At 37.2% G+C, this 20,625-nt stretch overlaps 1 protein-coding gene across 2 annotated transcripts in view; it reads right to left on the reverse strand.

Annotated features, from left to right (window-relative positions):
- The window catches only part of TBC1D4 (TBC1 domain family member 4), a 210,545-nt gene that overhangs the window by 35,338 nt on the left and 154,582 nt on the right, over positions 1-20,625 (reverse strand). The window contains exons 9-13 of one of the 2 annotated variants that reach the window (XM_061133697.1): positions 17,353-17,427; positions 14,100-14,326; positions 12,177-12,341; positions 8,114-8,137; positions 1,878-2,035 (exon numbers count right to left, since the gene is read on the reverse strand). In XM_061133697.1, coding sequence (XP_060989680.1) covers positions 1,878-2,035; positions 8,114-8,137; positions 12,177-12,341; positions 14,100-14,326; positions 17,353-17,427 — 649 coding nt within the window. The remainder of the gene's footprint in view (positions 1-1,877; positions 2,036-8,113; positions 8,138-12,176; positions 12,342-14,099; positions 14,327-17,352; positions 17,428-20,625) is intronic. The other variant, XM_061133696.1, reaches the window with a different exon arrangement.

The following is a 20,625-nucleotide window of genomic DNA, read 5'->3' on the forward strand; positions in this document are numbered from 1 at the left end:
AAATGACCTATAAGATAGGTGCTCCAAAATGACCTGGCCTTTCCCGAGGGCTCAACACTTCCGCAATTGACAACATCTACGTATATTCTCTGAGTGTGCAAAACAAAACAAAACGAAAAATAACTGAGTGACTCTGGGAACAGCCTGGCTCAGAACTCTGCTCACTCCTGAAACGAGGGACTCAGTCATGTCCAACTCTTTGCAACCTGTAGCCCTCCAGGCCCTTCTGTCCATGAGATTTTCCAGGCAAGAATACTGGAGTGGATTGCTATTCCCTTCTCCAGGGGATCTTCCTGACCCAGGGACTGAACCCATGTCTCCTGCGTTGGCAGGTGGATTCTTTATCACTGAGCCACTCAGGAAGTCCCTGCAACACTATTACCCAATTTCTGGAGTTCATTCTCACCCTCCATTCCAAGCTGTCTTTTGCACTGTTAACCAATTTATTTTCCTATTAACAAGCATGATTCTGTGTCTTAAAACATTTCAATGGTTGCGTATATCCCAAAGTCCAAACTCCTGGGAATAGCACATTGATCGCTTCAGACTTTGGCCTCAATCTTTCCAACCTCTTGTCTCCATCCTCCATCCTCTGCTCTCATGATGCTGATTTCCTCATGACTTCCTGACCCACAAAGTCCTCTGCAATGACTCTAAAGCTTTTCTGGTCCCTCTTTTCCAAAGATGCTTCTCCCAGCAATGAGTTTAAATAAAATACTTAACTTTTATTGAAAAACATTCTCTGACCACCCCAGCAGAGTTCATTTTTCCTCCTGAAATGTTGTTTTCTTGGGTTGTTTTATTAATTGACCTCTTCCCTACTCTTATTATTTACTTCCTTAATATTTTTTAAAAAATCTTACTGTATGAATTTAAAACTTAGTACATTTGAATTTTGCTTTCTTGGTTTTAGAACTGCCCTCTAAATACCACTCAATTTTGACACATAGGGTTCCAATCATATTTTCTTCCTTCTAGTTTCTAGGAAAACAGTTTTCAGTTTCTAAACACATGAAATTTTTTAGTTATCCTCTAATTCTTCCTCTTCTTTTCCTCCTTTCCTTCCTTCTGCACTGTGATCAGAGAATATAGTATGAATAATCAAGATTATCTGGAATTCATTTTAAAATCTTTACAGCCAAGTACATAAATAGTTTTTACAACTATTCCATGTGTGCTGAAAATAAATAAATTTTCTCCATAGATGACAAGATTCTATTCAAATATCAGATCAAGCTTGTTCAATTGTGTTTCTCAAATATTACCTACATTTAATTTCTCTAGATTTAAAGAGAGGAGTATGTTAAAACCTCCCATGAAAGTTATTCATTTCTCTCTCAAATTGTCTTTAGTATTATTTTAGTGTTCTCATCATTGTTAAATCTTTCTGTTCCTTGTTACACTTACTTTGCCCCCTTGTATATTTTGCTTTAACTTCTTATAGGTCTAATATGGAAAGAGAGCTGCAGGGGCTCTCTGCTGGCTACTGTCTGCCGAGCGTACCTACATCCACTTCCTTATCATTCTATGTGACTTTGTTTCATGTGTGACTCGTAAAACAATGCTGCTTTTCCAAAAATAAAAAGATCTCCGACTTCTTTTCTATCACCACACTAGTTGCCTCTGCATGATGAAGGAGGCCCCCAGACAGGTTTTGGAAATTCCTTCCTTCCTTCATTCACTGAACAGCATTCACTATGCCCAGATAGTGGATATCGAGATAGTCTAACCCTAATGATACCTGACTATCTCGATATCCACTATCTGGGATGTAAAAAAAGAGACGTTACTTCTCTACTGTAATCCCTTAATTCTCTGTACAAAAGGCATCGCCATCCATTCCCAAGTAGTGAGGGCTAGGGGACTGGCGAACGAACCCTGCTGCATCGCGGAGGGAGATTTGCTCATGGGCGAGGCAACCCTGAGGAAGATGCGCTGCCGCCAGGAAACTCGGCGAGGAGTCACAGGGGTTCCTCCGGCGTTTAGGGACTCATTGCTGCAGGTGGACGAGGTCCTTTTTCTCCCCTCTCCATCGCTGTGGAAAGCACAGAAATAGATAACTTGTAAAGGAAACATCGTGACGTGATCTTTCCTAACAAAATGGTAGCGCAAGCCATTCACAAGTTCTACCAGGAGCAAGCACAAGCCACAGGCAACATGGAGCGATGCATCGCGAGGCACACGGATCACCAGGCCCCGACATCCCGGGACAGGTGCAGTCCAGGCACAGCCCACCTATCAGAAGCTCACCTGTTTCTACTCTTTCCATAGGAGCCAACCACTCCAAGTTCTATCCTAAGCAAAAGAAGCACTTACACAGAGGAGCAAAGGCTGCTTAACTAATGACCTCAACACTTCATAAAAGAATTTTAATTAGTAGTATATTCTAAACGTTGTAAATACTTTATTGAAAGATCATAAAGAGCTTTTCTTATAGCTTTTATAGAATGGGCTGATAAGATAGCTTCTAGTTGCCTGTAACTGTTACAATCCATCTAGAAAGTGTTAACCACCAATAGTTGGATCATGATAGAAAGTAACCTGAACAAAGACAGGGCAGTCAACCTTGGGATTACTGTTAAGTGATATATTAAAGAAAAAAGTGTGGTCAAATCAACTGGATAGGTTGCATTTTAAAATGCTAAACAGATTTCTTTAGAGCAGGACTTCTTAGAGACCTTCTTAGGAGAAGGAAATGGCAACCCACTCCAGTACTCTTGCCTAGAAAATTCCATGGATAGAGGAGCCTGGTGGGCTACAGTCCACCGGGTCGCAAAGAGTCAGACACGACTGAGCAACTTCACTTCACTTCTTAGAGACCATAATATGCAGGCATGCCCTGTGACTCTCCAAAGGCAAACAGTATACAGAAATTCCCTAACTTGCTTAAATTATTTGACCCTAGAATCACCTTCCTTAACTTTCTTGGGGGGGGCAAAGTGAGGCAGGCAGTTGGGGATGTCACATCTTTCTACCTTAATGCTTTGTAATATGAACATACAGTAATGCTGGTCTGCTCTAAGGAGTTCATTTTCTAGAAAAGGGTACTCTAAATTCTGCTGGGGCTATCTGAAGGAAAAGGTCATTTTTTTTTAAAAGGTCATTATGACTCAAACTTAACTTTTGAGACCAATTATGGTAGCAGCTGAAACACCATGCAATAACTGTTGCCACTCATGGTGGTGGGAATATTTTGCTTTTTTACATTTATAGTCTCTGAGCTTCCTGAGAATGATGAACAATATTTGCATGTGGTGATCCCTACAAGTGAAGGTGTGAGATTTCTGACGAAACCAAGCAGTGTTAGTAGTTAGGGCAGAAATAAAACTCAGCTAGAAAAGCCATCACCTCACTCACATACTCAGAGGAACAAACTCCCTAAGTCTGAGACAATCAGAATTCAGAAGAGCCAGTCAGCCTTGTCTGTCGTATTTGTATTTACTTTGCATATCCATACTCACAGTTATCAGGTCATTCAGTTGTTCCTAATCTTGATTTATCTTTCTAGATTAGGTAAATTAAGGTTAGGAAAAAGACATACTTTTGAGCTAGCTCACAGACAGCAAGTGACCCGCTGTACCATGATACTTCAGGAAGTAGCTGCTGCACATCCCAGTAGAGTCAAGCCCATTTTGTTACGTATCCTGGATAATGTCATAACCTTAATATGTGTCCACAGTTCACCACTCTCTGTAATACTGACTGAATATGTCCACCTTTACTTCCCCTTTGGAAAGCCTTAATTCAATATTTTCCTTTTGGGAACTATAATTCATTCTATATATAATAGCTATATCCTAAGAAACACTCTTAATGTACCCTGTATCTTCATTTGTATAACCCTGTTTGTATAATGGTTTGGCAGTTGTATGCTAAATGCCCAACTCAAGGATGTATTTCTAGCTTCTAGAATAGCAACTGGTAATTAATGGTAAGCACTCAGTAAAAGGGGTTTCCCTGGTGGCTCAATGGTAAAGACCCGACTGCCAATGCAAGAGACAGGGGTTCAATCTCTGGGGCAGGAAGACTCCCTGGAGAAGGAAATGGCAATCCACTCCTGTATTCTTGCCTGGTAAATTTCATGGACGGACGAGCCTGGCGTGCTACGGTCCATGAGGTCACAAAGAATTGGACACGACTTAGCAACTGAACAACAAACTCAACAAATATCTGTGGAATACATTGATATTGCTGTTGTTGTTCAGTAGCTCAGCAGTCTCCAACTCTTTGCGACCCCAAGGACTGGACTTCACTATCTCCCGGAGTTTAATCAAACTCATGTTCATTGAATCATGATGCCATCCAACCATCTCATTTTCTGTGGTCCCCTTCTCCTCCTGCCCTCAATCTTTCCCAGCATCAGGGTCTTTTCCAGTGAGTCAGCTCTTCACATCAGGTGGCCAAATTATTGGAAATTGATACTGTAAAACCATAAAAACATGAACTCAGAAGGTTAAGTAAAATGGACAAAAAATATTGGCTTGGCTTGTCAGGAATAAATTCCTTGACAGCTCAGGAATAAATAAAAGATCTACCTTCTTAAAACCTTTTGTTGATAGTCATGATTTTCAAGTTTTTCTGGCAAAAAGTTCTAATAGCTTCATTTCCCAAAAGCACAGACTAAGGTGTCAATGGTAGGTACTAACAATGAAGACAATACATAATAAACAATGTAAGGCATCTATTTCCAGATAGTAACACATTGACATAAGAGTATCCAATTTATAAGTTAATCCTAGGAAGCTAAGTGACTTATGTAAAAGCAACAATGCCTCACAGGGTAAGTTTTCAATAAATAGTAGTTTCTTTTAACTCTCAGTATATCTAACAACAAAATTACAATAAACCAAAGCAAAGGGATTCTGAAACTTTTGTATTTTAATGCTAGAATTAAAAAGATCTTTTCAAATTCAGTGTTAATAACATAAGAAGTGTCTGGGTAGTACTAAAAGTACAATTGAGAAGAACCCATGTCATTTTCATTATTTCCTGTAAAATATACAATTTTGGGGGAATAGGTTATAAAACTGGTGCATAATGTCCCCTTATATCAGCTCGCTGTTATAAATTTAAAAATTTCATAACATCTAAAACTTAAAATTCTGTAATGAAAACAAACTGCCAAAAAGACACATTTTCCTCATTTGTCTGGAATTTAATAAGCCAAAAATTAACCATCAAAATATAAGATAATGTTATATGAAAAGGAAGAACTTACATAACAGACCATTGACCCTTTATCATGTGCTAGAAAACGACATCCTGATAAAGCAGCTTGGTGGCCGAGATAAGGCAAAAATTGCCGTGCTTCATCTACTAAGAAAAACGTGTATCCAGAAGTCCAGGTCCAGAAAAAGGTTTCAACAGGCAATGCGTATGTGCAACTTATGGCAGTTTACTTTTTGATTCAGATTTAATCAGCAACCTAACTAACCTTCCTAAGGCAGTAATTTTAAGAATCAAAACCGTGTGCATCAAAGTTCTTAATCTCCCTGTGGTCGATTCTTGTTGATGTATGACAGAAAACCACAAAATTCTGTAAAGCAATTATTCTTCAATTAAAAAATGTAAAACAATTATGAAACTCATAAAAGAAAATGTATGAGTAAATCGTCAAGATTTTGAGTTAGATTAAAGCTCCTTAAATATGTCACCAAAACCACAGGTGAAAAGAAAATTTTTTTTTTTTTTAATTCTTTATCTCACTTTGGAAACTTCACTGGGCTGAGGGGGTAAGTTTTGGTTTGAAGTTTTTAATTTTTGTTTGTTTTTTGCTACAATATTAGTTTTCACTTCAGTTTCTCCTTTAAGTAATCCTAGGCAATGTCTACCTTTGGAGTAAAATTAAAAACAAAACAACATGTGGTATTTTTTTTATAGTAATAATAAAGCTAACACAAATAGACATACCATGTGCCAGGCACTGTTCAAGACATTTCATAAGTATGAACTCATTTCAACCTCACAGCAACTTTATGGGGTAGATGGTATTACAGTTCCTATTTTTAGTGAGAAAACTGAGGCAGAAAGAAGCTAAGTCATTTGCCCACAGTCTCAGGGATATAGTGGGGGAGTCAGGATTCAAACCCAGGCAATCCAGAATCCAGACACTTAGGCTCTGTAGTTTACTATGTCAAGGTAAATACCCTTTGCATTAGTTCAGACAAAGCCCTATTGGTTCACAAAAATAAAGCTGCCAGGACTCCCAGGTTCCCCTGTATTTCTAGGGTAAAAAATCAGTCTGTAATTAGCATTAAGTCTTTTAGGTCAGTATTTCTCTTTCCTTTTTTTAAAATGGAATAATGTCATTTTACATTATTATAGGGTATTATATTATGTGTTCATTTATGTAAATGTCTCACTTCATTTTCTTTTGAAACCATTGGATTTCAAAATGTAAACACTTTTTTATTTTTAAATATGAGGATCAAATAGAAACACATTAATATGTATACCAGCTTATATTGGAGAAGGAAATGGCAACCTGCTCCAGTATTCTTGCCTGGGAAATCCCATAGACAGAGGATCCTGGCAGGTCCATGGGGTCACAAAAGAGTCAGACACAACTAATCCACTAAACAATAACAACAAAAAGAAAACCATTTAACAGAAATCTGAAAAGGCTTTCTCTTTGTAAATGCCTCAAGAAAGGCTGCATGGAATAACAGTGTTGCAATTTGAGAGTTTTTCCCATAAGGCCCATAGTACGATTTAATTCATAATTACTTTAGGTGGACTAACAGCTTATGTAAGCCCTGGTTTCAACTGGGTACCCATCTATCATCCTATGGAATATCTTCACTAATTAAATAAAACTGAGAATGAGCTAATCGAGTGGAAATCAATTGAGCTGAATCAAATGAGCTAGATTCATCAATGTGTAAAACAAAAAAAGAACAAGAACAAAGAATTTTATTTCCTAAACTATATACTGAATGAAAAAAAGTTTTTTTAATTAAGTTCTTTGCATTAGAATTTAAAATATCTCTGGAGAGCTCATTTGCTTACTCACATTCTTATAACTTAATGTTATATAAATTATATCAAGCAAGATATTAAACATTTCTGGGGTTCAGTCTAATCATATATAAAATAATAGGCCAGATGACCACTAAGGTAAAACACAGACCTAGCTCCATGCCTATAGTAGAACCTTCTAGAAGAACACAAAATCTTAACATTTCTGTTGGGCTTTTGGAAGTAGATGAAATATTACTGAAATGATCTTACATGCATCCATTAAAAAATGTAGGTCAATTAAAAGTCTCAGTCACTTTTTATCTTATCAATGTGGCCCCAAATAATTTTTCCTCTTTGAACATCTCATGCTAGTCCAATCTTTTATACTGGATTTTAACTCCCATTAGAAAGAAATCTAAATGTCAGTGACCCCAACAGGAAGATAGGAATGTATGTTTTCCACTGGGCTTGTGATATGAGCAAAGCATAGAAACTAGGAAAGAATAATCATTTTCAGTTAAGCCATTCAGCAGTGATTCTGGACATTTACCACAAAAAGCATGTGTGTCAGGAGGAAGAAATGTCATCACAGATATGGTCAGACTTCCATAGAAAGGAAGTAGGTGTTTTCCTGTGTCCAGCCCAGTGGGAGGTCTGGAAGGCCACAGCAGTGTCTCAAAGTAACCCATGTGCCAGCAATTAAGATGAACAGAAATAGACTAAGAATATTTTTCAGTGAAAACCAGATTTGATTTTATGAGTAAGTTTCTTTTAGGATTCTTATTTCTGCATCTACTTGGGATTTGAAATAAACTCCTTAAATGTACATATGTACCTCCAAACTAGCAAATTAATTTACTTCCATTAGTTCCAAATTTGAATTAATCTCTGCTGAAGGCCACAGCACAGTCCTAAGGAAATGTCAATGTGGAACAGAGTAGAAACAGGACTTGTTTACAATCAATCTTTTATATGATCATTCATAATCTTTGATTACACCAGAAGTCATTTTTCCCCTACTATATCCCCCTCACATCACCGAAAGGATGGCATGCATGGAGAAGACAGCCAAAACTGATTTTTAAATGAATGGTAATAATCAGCTGGAAGAATTAATAAATTTTTAAATGAAAATATTTAGACCTCTAATCACCTTGATTCTGAAGCAGTGTCTTGTCTAGTACCACAGGAAAACAAGGAACGGCATTAGCACAGAAAAAGAGTGATGTCCAAAACCAGGATTTAGAATAAAAAGGCATTCCCATAAGACATCAATATAGTAAAAACAATTTCAATATTGTACCATGAGTAATTACACTATTTTTATCAGATAATATGAGAAAACTATAGAACCAAACTATACCACAAAGTACTTGTCAGCAAAAGCCTATTTTGTCACTGAAAACTTTTAGAAGTAGATGTAATGACTATCATTTGACCAGTGAATTTCAATATAAATATTTTTTAAATATAGGCTCAAAAGCTGAGAAGCAACAATAAGGAGGAAACAGATGCTTGTTTATAAAAGGATATATTATATTTGCTAAATGGATGTTATGTAAATATACCATCTGATTATGCATAATTGTATTTCAGCTACTCCACAATGAAATAACATTAAATTTTTAAGAATTAGCTTGAAGGTAAAACAAAACATATATGTACTCCCTTTCCTTTAGCATTTCACTGCTGTACAAATGATCCTACTACTAAGTAAACCATGATATTAAAAATATCTTGGCTTTTTTTCTCAGCTTGCTTAACAACAATAATCTACATGTTTTTAATAATTCAAAATAGTGGTCCTGGAGAAGGATGCCTAATCTGAATTTCAAATTTCAAATGATCATGCTCTTTAAATAGCATTTGCTAACCTATGTGCTAACCTACTCTAAATACTTAACTATGAATATTTATAGATCCACACCATGCCTCTAATAAGAGATGAGCTACCCAAGTGAAAAGAAAATTATATTACATAGTTTTATAGACCTCTTCCTTTCTATTCTGAATAGCTGCAGATATCATGGCAATTGTGTGCATATGATGTTTTCTCTGAAACCAGTGATAATGAGAGATGTAGGAGTTCAGAAATTCCTGGCTTAAAGCCACACTCTTGAGTATCTTCATTCTTAGCAAACACACACTGAAGGATTCAGAGTAAAAGGACATGTTATCTGCAATCTACTCACAAATGGCTTAGAATAACAAAATATATTTGCATATACGTATGCATGTATACATGGAAACAGAATGATAGAGCAAATGTGGCAAATGTTAAAAATGGATGAATCTGGATAAAGGGTTAGCAGTTCTCCATAATAGTTTTGCAATTTTCCTATAAATCTGAAGCTATTTTATAACACTAATTTAAAAAAAAAACTCTCTCCAAGGCTGTAGTAAATTTATGTCAAAGTGACTAATTTAAATAAATCTATTAAGAGTGAATTCTGTCCAACAATTTTGCTACTGTGTAGATAGTTACTAACAATGCACAAGCATGTTAGTAATTGGTACAAGCATGTACCAATGTAGACATGGATAATATCCAGGGAGCGTGCATGCATGCTCAGGCACGCAGTGGTGTCCGACACTCTGTGATCCCATGGATGGTAGCCCTCCGGGATCCTGTGTCCGTGAAATTCTCCAGGCACAAATACTGGAGTGGGTTGCCATTTCCTCCTCCAGGATATCTTTTCAACCCAGGGATAGAACCCGTGTCTCCTGCATCTCCTGCATTTGCAGGCGGATTCTTTACTACTGAGTCACCTGGGAAACCCCTATCCAGGGAGAGTACTCCATAAAAACCAAAAAACTAGAAATAACCTACATGTCCACTGGAAAAGGAATGAATTGTGATGTAGTACATGAAATACTAGTCAGCAATACAAGCTAGTAAACTGAAGTACACATAAAAGAATACATCTCATAAACCAATACTCAGTGAAAAAAGCCAGATATAAAAGAATTTATGCTGTATCATTCCATTTATAGAAAGTTCAAAACCAGGCAAAACTAAACTATGGTATTGAGGTCAGGATGAGGGGTAGAGATTGGGTGGGAAGATGGGAGGAGCTGCCTGGGTGCCGGCAGCATTCCATGTGTTGACTGAGTGGATTGATGTGGGGTGTTCACTCTGTGATAATCCATGGAGCCAGATGCTTACAACTGGCATAATCTTTAATGAAATTCTAAGTGTCTTTTTGGCCTACTGATTCTAAGCTGTCAAATTACAAAACACTGTACCAAAAGGAAACAAAAATATACCAGAAAATGCTGTCTGATTTTTTATAATTTCTCAGAACCAAGAAAACACTACAAATTTCAGAAGATAGGATGTTTTTAATGATCCTATGAACTTAAAAGTTCTCCACATGTCTAAATACAGCATTTAAAATAAGATCACCACAAAGAGGGACATTTTTTTCAATGCAAAATTAAATATTTGCCCTCTGACTTCAATATGCTCCTATTAGAACGAGGTGTAGAGGGTTAAGGGAAGCTTGGCACAAGAATAATACATACACTTTAGCAGAAATTAACAACTATAATAATCTTTTATAGTCACTGTTTTTGTACTCTATAACCTATTCACAGATAATCCTTGACCTTCTTGGTGACTGTCCCTAATTGTCACCTTCAGACATGGTTCTGTTTCTGGAAGAAAAAGGAATTCTCCAGATGTTCTCTTTAACATAATAGCAGGAAACTGAAAATGGGTATCACTGAAAGTGCTGTATTCTTATCAATAGGTAGAACTATAGGGCTGAGGTAGACTGAAATTTTTAATGTTAACGTGTAAAATGTTTTATCGGTTCTCAATTACCTAAACTATCATTCTCTAAATTCATTGCATATTCCATATACATATGTAATTTTTATGGCTTTCTTCTTCTCACATAAGGCTGATCCTGTAAAAACCTTTTAAAATCAATTCTTTGTCAACTTTCTTCAATAGAAATTCAATATTTCAGCATAATTTTGTACTAACTCAAAGGACAGTTCAGATTCAAAATTTTATTAATCCACTATTACTTGTCTGCCTTGGGATGAAAAGAGCTTGACATACATGGACAAAAGACATTCAGAGATAATTCAAGGGTTATTATAGTTTACCAAGTCAATGCACATTGCCTAATTATACTAACTTTTTGAATTCCATATGCCTAAAAGAAAGGAGGCCAAAAGAATACCCAAGAAGATTTTAGTGGCATGCAGGCTGGTTGACAGCACGTATTCCTCTCCTTGACTGCAAGAATTATCAATTATCAAAAAATAGAAACAATCCAAATATCCATTAGCAAGAGAATGGATAAATTGTGATGTAGTAAATGGAATACTATACAGCAATAAAAAAGAATGGCTCAAGCTGCACATAAAAATGAATCTCAGAAAATTCTAAGCCAACAACAACCCCTTGAGAATTTCCAGCTTAATCCACTGCTTTCCAAAGGCTAGAATATCCCACTGAGAATCTGCAAGATCATAAGAATTCAGAATTTCAAAAATTATCTAATGGTAATTCTCAAAAAATCACCACACTTAATTTTGTGTAGTTATAAGAGCAAGGAACAAGATTTAATAAGTTATGCATTTTCAATACTGGGGACAAAAACAAAGTAAAACTGAACATCTACACAATTCAAGAGATCCCTCATGCTGCCAGAAAGAGTTGTTATCAATATGATCCTGTAGCCATTATGTGACTTACACTGAGATTTAGAAAAGCAAGTCTATGTCATTGAAAAACCAGTGAAACACCTAGGAAATATTCTATATACTTAATAATAAAAATATATAATATCCATTACTTTAGTACAGCTGTTTTAATAAGTGGCTTTATATGTCCAGAGAAGCTAAAAATAAAAAAAGAGAGAGACATGATGGGGGAGGTTTGCTTAGTATGTGTCTGCATAGGTCTTGCCCCAAACAAAATAAAGCTCAGACTCTGGGGCCCAAGGCAAAGAAACACACAAAGAGTACAGAAATATAGTCCCCAAAGTAAGATAAACATGTTATTAAAACGCTTTGAAACACTGTTTGTAAAGGTTTTCTTCAAATTAACTGGAACTGAAACCAATATATTAGGAACTGGTTAGAACAAGCACAACACACACATGCATTCATGTCACTCAAATTAATTAGCCACTTTTTAGTAACATATCAGTATATCACTGCAGAAAGGTTGCTTTGCAAACAGAGGACACTGATCTCACCTGATTTCATTCTCATACTGTGGGGATAGTCTACCTGAATTCTGGTAAAAGCTTTTCAGGAAAGAGGGGGCAGTGAAGGAAGGGGCAGAGAAGGAAGTGTGAAGACTTGGAAGACTGGAGGAAGAATTACACTCCTTGTGCATGCGCCGAGCTGGTGGAAGGATGCTGAGTACAGAAAATACAGCAAATTCATCTTAAGTTACAGTCTGGAACAATCTTCATTCACTATGAAATAGCATATACACAGGTTTTTGCTATTAATGTAATCAAGGTTGAATTTATATGGAAAAAAATTGTATGCATGCAGTTCTCTATTAGATGATGATGACCTGGTTCATTGTTTCACAAACTGAATTCCTCATCTATGCAGTGTTTCTCAGCATAAGTGTTTGTCTCTAAAATGCTCTTAACAATTTTAGGACAAAAAGTGTTTATTTTGACTTGCAAAAGATACTTCAAGGGGAAAAAGTAGGAAAGCACAAATAATTACAGGAAACAAGCTCCAGAAGGAAAAACTGATTATCAGTAGTTCAAAGACTTAATCATTTTAAAGATATAAACGCTTCTAAAAATTTAAGAACAACATGTTTGGTTGTTGGGAGTCATCATAATACCTTTGGCTTAATGAATGTTAATGTCCATGTTCTTTCTTGCAGCCTGTGGAATTGTGTAGCCATGGTTTTATCTGAATCCTTAAGTCACCTACAAAGATTTTTTTCCATAGCAAATTTCTTTTCATAGCAAATTTTTACCTTGATATAAATAGCATCTTCTCATATTGACAGAAGTCCTTTGAGTATATACATTACAAAACATGGAAAACATAAGAAAATACAGACATCATTTATCCTTTAATATTTTAAATTCTTGAAAATAACTTTTCCTGGAAAAAGATATTTAATGCCTTGGATAAATATAAATGATCATAAAAAATGTTTGCTATATACATGAATACTTAGTTCTTTTTCACAAAAGAAAAATCTGAGGATGATTAGTTCTACTATTTTTATATATCTTAAATATATATGAAATTATTAAACAAAACAATGAGGATTCAATTATATTTTTAAAAGAAATACTGGTAAATTTAATAGCAACTAATTTAAAAATTAATCTTCTTTTTTACTTAGAGTTCTGATTTTATTTTTTTCCCTCTGACTGGAATCCCCATCAAACTATTTCCTAAACCAAACTCATAGGTAAAGAAGAGAAATAAAATTAGTTCTAGGATATAAATTCTGATTTGTACTACACAGTAAGAAGTATAATCATTCTACAATTTTTGCAAACTTTATCATCTCTTATCAAATGCTAAATTATTTTGTTAAAGTATTTCCTAAATATCATGAGATAATTTCTAATGGATGCTTCCTGTCAATTATGGTATATGCATTCTTCTTTATAAACATCACTTTATTCTAGATAAAATTTTTAACAATTTTCACATTTGGTGATAATTTTTTATGAAATTAAATAACAGCAAAATTTTACCCCACGTATAAAGGTAATATGAGTGATTCTTTTTAACCCTTGTGTTTTTCATTGTAAGCTTACAGGAAGCTCTGTTATGTTATTTTCAAATTTGCTGCTTCATGAACACCTTCATCAAGGAGACACGGAGGAACATGTATTGTCAGCAGGTTTTTCAGATAAAACAATGGCATGATACCTTATTCTTTCCATTTTTTTCTAGGAAAAAAAAAATACTTGCATCCAAAATGTTTGAACCCTGCTCTTTGGGGGTGCCTTAAAGCTTGCCTGCTTCCCTTAGTGACGAAGGTTTTGATAATTTATTTTTCTGGTCTTCCTGAAAACTAAATACTGGCTACAGCAGGAAGTCACAAAAACTCTTGACTCCACAGTGGTCAGAACACAGGGACAGGAGAATTCGGTTCCAGTTTCTGGAGAGAGGTTTGGACTCACCTGCACTGTTCGCTGGAGCTCTGCCTCAGAAGAGGGGAGCGAACCCCATGGGCCTTCCCATCCTGCAAATTCAGCTTCCTCTTCGTGCTTGAAGGTGGGTGGCTGAATGTGTGGGCCCGTCTTCGAAACTGCGGGGAGTCGGAATCCTCCTCAGGGAATGTCTGCCAAGCTGAGGACAGGGGGGAGGCTGGCGGGGTCCCTGGCGGAGAGTCTCCTGGCGAGTAGTCCTGAAAAGCAAGGAGTCAGGCCTTTCTTTCCTTCATGGATCATGGCAGACCTGTTCAGACACAGCTCAGAAGGGACGAGGTGTCTCTTCTGCCTCCTGAGTCATGACAAACTGTTGTGTGTGTGTGTGTCTTTTTTTTAACTCAATCCATGCTGAAGCCTAATCACTATCACCACAGCCCATTTCTACTGATAAGCAGCTGTCAGACAGCATCCGTAAAGATAGGCCAGAAAGTGAAAGGGGTGATAAGAAAAGGTATTCTTCCCTCTCACCCCTTATGGTAAAATGCTACAAAGCTACTGTACTCTCCTCACTGTTACCAGAAAGATGAAAAGAGATCCGGACCAAAAGAGGGTGGAGTCTGTATTCACATATCTACTGATTTCCGTGACATCTCAGTTGCATGCTTCCTGTACTGTCAAACAATATAACAACGCTTAAGTGTCCAAGTCTCATGGCAAAGACGTCAGGAAAATAAAATAAAGCCTGTTAAGTATCCTCCCTCACAGTGGATGTTTCTATCTAACTATGTGGTCCCTGAGGTAAAAAAAATTTTAAAGACATGAAAAACAGGAAATGAATGAAAAGTGAGCTATGCCGGAATGCCTCTCATGCTGCATGGGTCGACAACATAAATCTTTCAATTTAGACAAGTATGCTGTTTATACTCTCCAGAACAGGCTCCGCTGTAGAAATCTGTAGCTTGATAAACATGGGTTAGGGCTCATGGACTCATAACTGTCCTCAACTCTACCGACGAAAAGTTTAATGAAAATATTTTAGTATTTTTCCATTAAAAACAAACAGGTTGCATCTGCCTCAGGTTACATGTTACAGGAAACAGGAAACCAAACCTAGTGAGAATTGTCTATGAGATAAAGAAGAGCCTAATGTTGCAGTTAAAAGGGTTAAACATAGGGGAGGGAGAAGTAATATGAGGAAAGAACAAAAGAAAAAGATCGCTATATAAGTACAGTAATTATATGGTTCCTTTTTCTATGGCTTTGGATCAATAGTTGCTCAAATACTGTTCCCCAAAGTATATACTATCCCCAAACAGTCAAAACCCTGAGAGAACAGTCAAGAATGTGCTCTGTCCCACCAAGAGAAAGCTTCAGTTGAATAGATAGAAATGTCGACTAAAAAAAAGATGTACAACTTGAGAGTTGTGAATTAAGTTTTATTTGGGGCAAAATAAAGACTGCAGCCCAGGAGGCAGCATCTGAGATGTATGACCTTAAATTCATGGTTTACACCAGGCTATGGTCATTTAAGTTTAAAGGCTCCTCTATGTTGGGAACGGTTAGATCATGCTAAAAATGATCAATCTGGTAATTATGAGACAAGGCTGGGTGCTTTATGAACTATGCCTGTTATTACCCTTAGAGAGAGTGATTGGTATAGAACTCAGTGGATTTGTGGTACTAATTTATGGCCTTGACATCTACAGGGATGGATACAAAGGTGAAACCTGGGATTCCCATGAATTTTAGGTCATACATGTTAACAAATTAGAGGTAACCCCAACCAATCTATCATTGGTATGATCCCAGTGGGTCAAAGATCTGTATTCTACTAGTATGACCATTAAGCAGCTTTTGTGTGTGTGTGCATGTGTCTTCAATGGGGTTAGAGGATGTAATTGACCATATCTAAGCCTTAACAACTTTCATAAGCTTTAAATGACAGTAATCAGGCTATTAGCCTACTGAATTCTGAGATCTTTATGATGAGAAAGGCAGTGTTACACAATTGCAAGGCCATTGACACCTTACAGCATCTCAGGGAGATATCTGTGCTACAATCCAAACAATGCTATATTTTCATACCTGATCAACCCTTTAATGTAACACATTTGATGACTCGCATGAAAAATCAGATTTCTGCTTTAAGAGACCCATTCCCTAGTCTTGAGGATCTTAAAAAAAAAACTGGCTTGGTGTGGGAGGCTCATGGCTAAAATATTTACTTTTAATTCCACTAATGTTATTAATTATACCATTAGTATTTTGCTTGTTTCACAAGATTATTATTTCTTGTATTGCTAAGTGTATGGCTGAGCCTCCAATGAAAATGATGACTAGACTTGAAGCAGTTGATCAAATGTATAGCTCAATATATGACCAATGATTGTAATAGTGTAACTCTAGGTATGAAAAGATGCAACGAGAGGGAGTACTTTCCTGGACCATAACTAGAAGACAGGTGTCCAGAGATCTTTGACTATTAAGACCTAGTCCAGGAATAGCCCAATGAGTGTTTTATCAACAAAAACCTTCTTCAGAACTGGGAACAAGCCTTCCCAGCAATGCGGGACAAAATGGTCATGAAATGCCCCCTAAAGTATGGTTGGATTTATGACCACAAGGGGTCCGTATCAACTACAAACTGGCACTTACCAAGAGCATTGCCAACGACTGAACAACAAAGGCATTTGCCATCTGCCTCAATGGAGATTGAACCCCATGCTGCTATAGCTGTTGACCTTCAACAACCCCTGAAGGAGTTCAGGGTGGAGTGAGGCACTCTGTGCTCCAGGGAATTGGGTGGGACAGGTCTTTAGATAGTTGGATGTTTTTAGGAACATATTTTATGATCTCAATCCTTGCATCTCCTCATATCTAGAGGAGCACTAAATCCCCTTATGGTGACATCAGATCCTCCTAACAAAAACCCTTTTGTAAAATGAGTGCTTCATGGTATTGAACTCCCCCTTCACCAAAACCTTATATATCGACTTTCCCCCACTGCTGCTTTGGAGCAGTCTCTCAGAGCTATCTGAGATGCTGCCTCCAAGGCTGCAGTCCTCATTTTGCCCCAAATAAAACTTAACTCACAACTCTCAAGTTGTACATCTTTTTTCAGTCAACAGAAACAAGCTAATACACAGAATCTTCTTTGAAATAATAAAGGCTCATGAGTTATTTTTTAGAAATTATAAGGACTCATAACAAAATAACTAAGCAGGCAAGTGTTTGTTTTTGCCAAGTTGCAATAGCAGAAAAAAGGAGAGCTCTACTTACATACCTTCTCTGAAGCAACACTGTTGGATCGTTCAAAGCTGTCCACACTTCCAAGCCGACCTCTCATTCTGTTAGCTCCCTGTGTGAAGAGAGTAAAATTAAATCATTCACATGGTTCGAATTTTTACATTAAAATTATAAAAGGCAGCTATCCGTTTGTGTTAGCATGAATCCACCCTTTGGGGTTTCACTCAAATTTGTTGGCAGCACTGGTCATAGCAAACACCCTCTTCCAACAACAAAAGAGATGACTCTACACATGGACATCACTAGATGGTCAATACAGAAATCAGACTGATTATATTCTTTGCAGCCAAAGATGGAGAAGCTCTATACAGTCAGCAGAAACAAGACCGGAAGCTGACTGTGGCTCAGATCATAAACTCCTTATTGCCAAAGTCAGACTTCAAAATTGAAGAAAGTAGGAAAAAACACTAGACCATTCAGGTATGACCTAAATCAAATCCCTTATAATTATACAGTGGAAGTGACAAACAGATTCAAGGGATTAGATCTGATAGAGAGCCTGAAGAACTATGGACGAAGTTTGTGACACTGTACAGGAGGCAGTGATCAAGACCATCCCCAAGAAAAAGAAATGCAAAAAGGCAAAATGCTTGTCTAAGGAAGCCTTGCAAATAACTGAGAAAAGAAGAGAAGTGAAAGGCAAAGGAGGAAAGGAAAGATATACCCATTTGAATGCACAGTTCCAAAGAATAGCAAGGAGAGATAAGAAAGCCTTCTTCAGTGATCAATGCAAAGAAATAGAGGAAAACAATAGAATGGAAAAGACTAGAGATCTCTTCAAGAAAATTAGGGAATATTTCATGCAAAAATGAGCACAATAAAGGACAGAAATGGTATGGACCCAACAGAAGCAGAAGATATTAAGAAGAGGTGACAAGAATACACAGAAGAACTGTACAAAAAAGATTTTCATTACCCAGATAACCATGATGATGTGATTACTCACCTAGAGCCAGATATCCTGGAATGTGAGGTCATGTGGGCCTTAGGAAACACCACTATGAACAAAGCTAGTGGAGGTGATGGAATTCCAGTTGAGCTATTTCAAATCCTAAAAGATGATGCTGTCGAAGTGCTGCCCTCAATATGTCAGCAAATTTGGAAAATGCAGCAGTGGCCACAGGACTGGAAAAGGTCACTTTTCATTCCAATCCCAAAGAAAGGCAATGGCAAAGAATGTTCAAACTACTGCACAATTTCATTCATCTCACATGCTAGCAAAGTAATACTCAAAATTCTCCAAGCCAGGCTTCAACAGTACCTGAACCATGAACTTCCAGATGTTCAAGCTGGAATTAGAAAAGGCAGAGGAACCAGCGATCAAATTGCCAACATCCACTGGATCACTGAAAAAGTGAGAGAGAGTTCCAGAAAAATATCTACTTTTTCTTTATTGACTACGCCAAAGCCTTTGACTGTGTGGATCACACCAAACTGTGGAAAATTCTTAAAGAGATGGGAATACCAGACCACCTGACCTGCCTCCTGAAAAATTTGTATGCAGGTCAAAAGCAACAGTTAGAACTGGACATGGAAAAACAGGCTGGTTCCAAATCGGGAAAGGAGTTCGTCAAGGTTGTATACTGTCACCCTGCTCATCTAACTTATATGCAGAGTACATCATGAGAAACGCTAGGCTGGGTGAAGCACAAGCTGGAATCAAGACTGCTGGGAGAAATATCAAAAACCTCATATATGCAGATGACACCACATTTATGGCAGAAAGTGAAGAAGAACTAAAAAGCCTCTTGATGAAGGTGAAAGAGGAGAGTGAAAAAGTTGGCTTAAAACTCAACATTCAGAAAACTAAGATCATCGCATTTGGTCCCCTCACTTCACGGCATATAGATGGGGAAACAGTGGAAACAGTGACAGATTTTATTTTGGGGGGTTCCAAAATCACTGAAGCCATGAAATTAAAAGATGCTTGCTCCATGGAAGAAAAGTTATGACCAAACTAGACAACATATTAAAAAGCAGAGACATTACTTTGCCAACAAAGGTCCGTCTAGTCAAAGCTATGGTTTTTCCAGTAGTCATGTATGGATGTGAAAGTTGTACTATGAAGAAAGCTGAGCACAGAAGAATTGATGCTTTTGAACTATGGTATTGGAGAAGACTCTTGAGAATCCCTTGGACTGCAAGGAGATCCAACCAGTCCATCCTAAAGGAAATCAGTCCTGAATATTCACTGGAAGGACTGATGCTGAAGCTGAAACTCCAATATTTTGGCCACCTGATGTGAAGAACTAATTCACTGGCAAAGACCCTGATGCTGGGAATGATTGAAGGTGGGAGGATAAGGGGACAAGAGGATGAGATGGTTGGACAGCATCACTGACTCGATGGACATGTGTTTGAGTAAGCTCTGGGAGCTGGTGATGGACAGGGAAGATTGGCATGCTGCAGTCCATGGGGTCACAAAGAGTTGGACATGACTGAGCGACTGAACTGAACTGAACTGATTAACAGCCATTCCAGCATGGCAAATAGAACTGTTCACCATCTATTTCTGTTATTTCTAAATCAGCCATCAGAGAACCAAATGCTCAGACCAAGCTACTGAAGTGACTGTTTACAAGGTTAAACATTATTCACATATGAGAGAGTACCATGAACTTGATGTCACATACAGATAAACACATGGAAAGTAAAGCAGAACGAACCACAACAGTTATAAACACCATGGCTTATTACATACAGCTCCCTATAAACTAGATCATAACTTACATTATCAGATGATAATAAGTACAGGCTAAAAAAAGAAAATTGCATCCTAAAATGTATGGATTTATCTTCATTCATTATTCCATAAAACAAAACTATTTCAGGAAAGCATTTCCCTCCAGAAGACTAGATAAAAGTCTCTTTTGATATTGGTGAATTGGTTCTTGACTTTCTTTTTACACAGTCCCTTTGTATGGATTTCACAGATGATCTGAGAAAAGAACCAAAGAGATAATCTCATCTATTTCCCTCACTTTACATAGGAAAAAACTGAAGCCAAGTATTGAAGGAAAGAAGATGGAAATGCAGGTTGGGAACCACATCACATAGAAGGTCTTAGGAGACATAATAACAGACTAAGAAATTCTACATAACTCTAAAACACATGGGAAAGTTCTGAAAAGAACAACTAGAAATACATCAAGTTGGTGTTATTTTTATAAAGCTGTACAATATTAAAGAGTGTCTCCAAACATTCTTGGGTTTCATTTGGTGGGGAGGGAAAAGGCATCAAGCTTCACTT

The sequence above is a fragment of the Dama dama genome, chromosome 30 (genome assembly GCF_033118175.1).
Source record: "Dama dama isolate Ldn47 chromosome 30, ASM3311817v1, whole genome shotgun sequence".
Classification (NCBI taxonomy): Eukaryota; Metazoa; Chordata; class Mammalia; order Artiodactyla; family Cervidae; genus Dama; species Dama dama.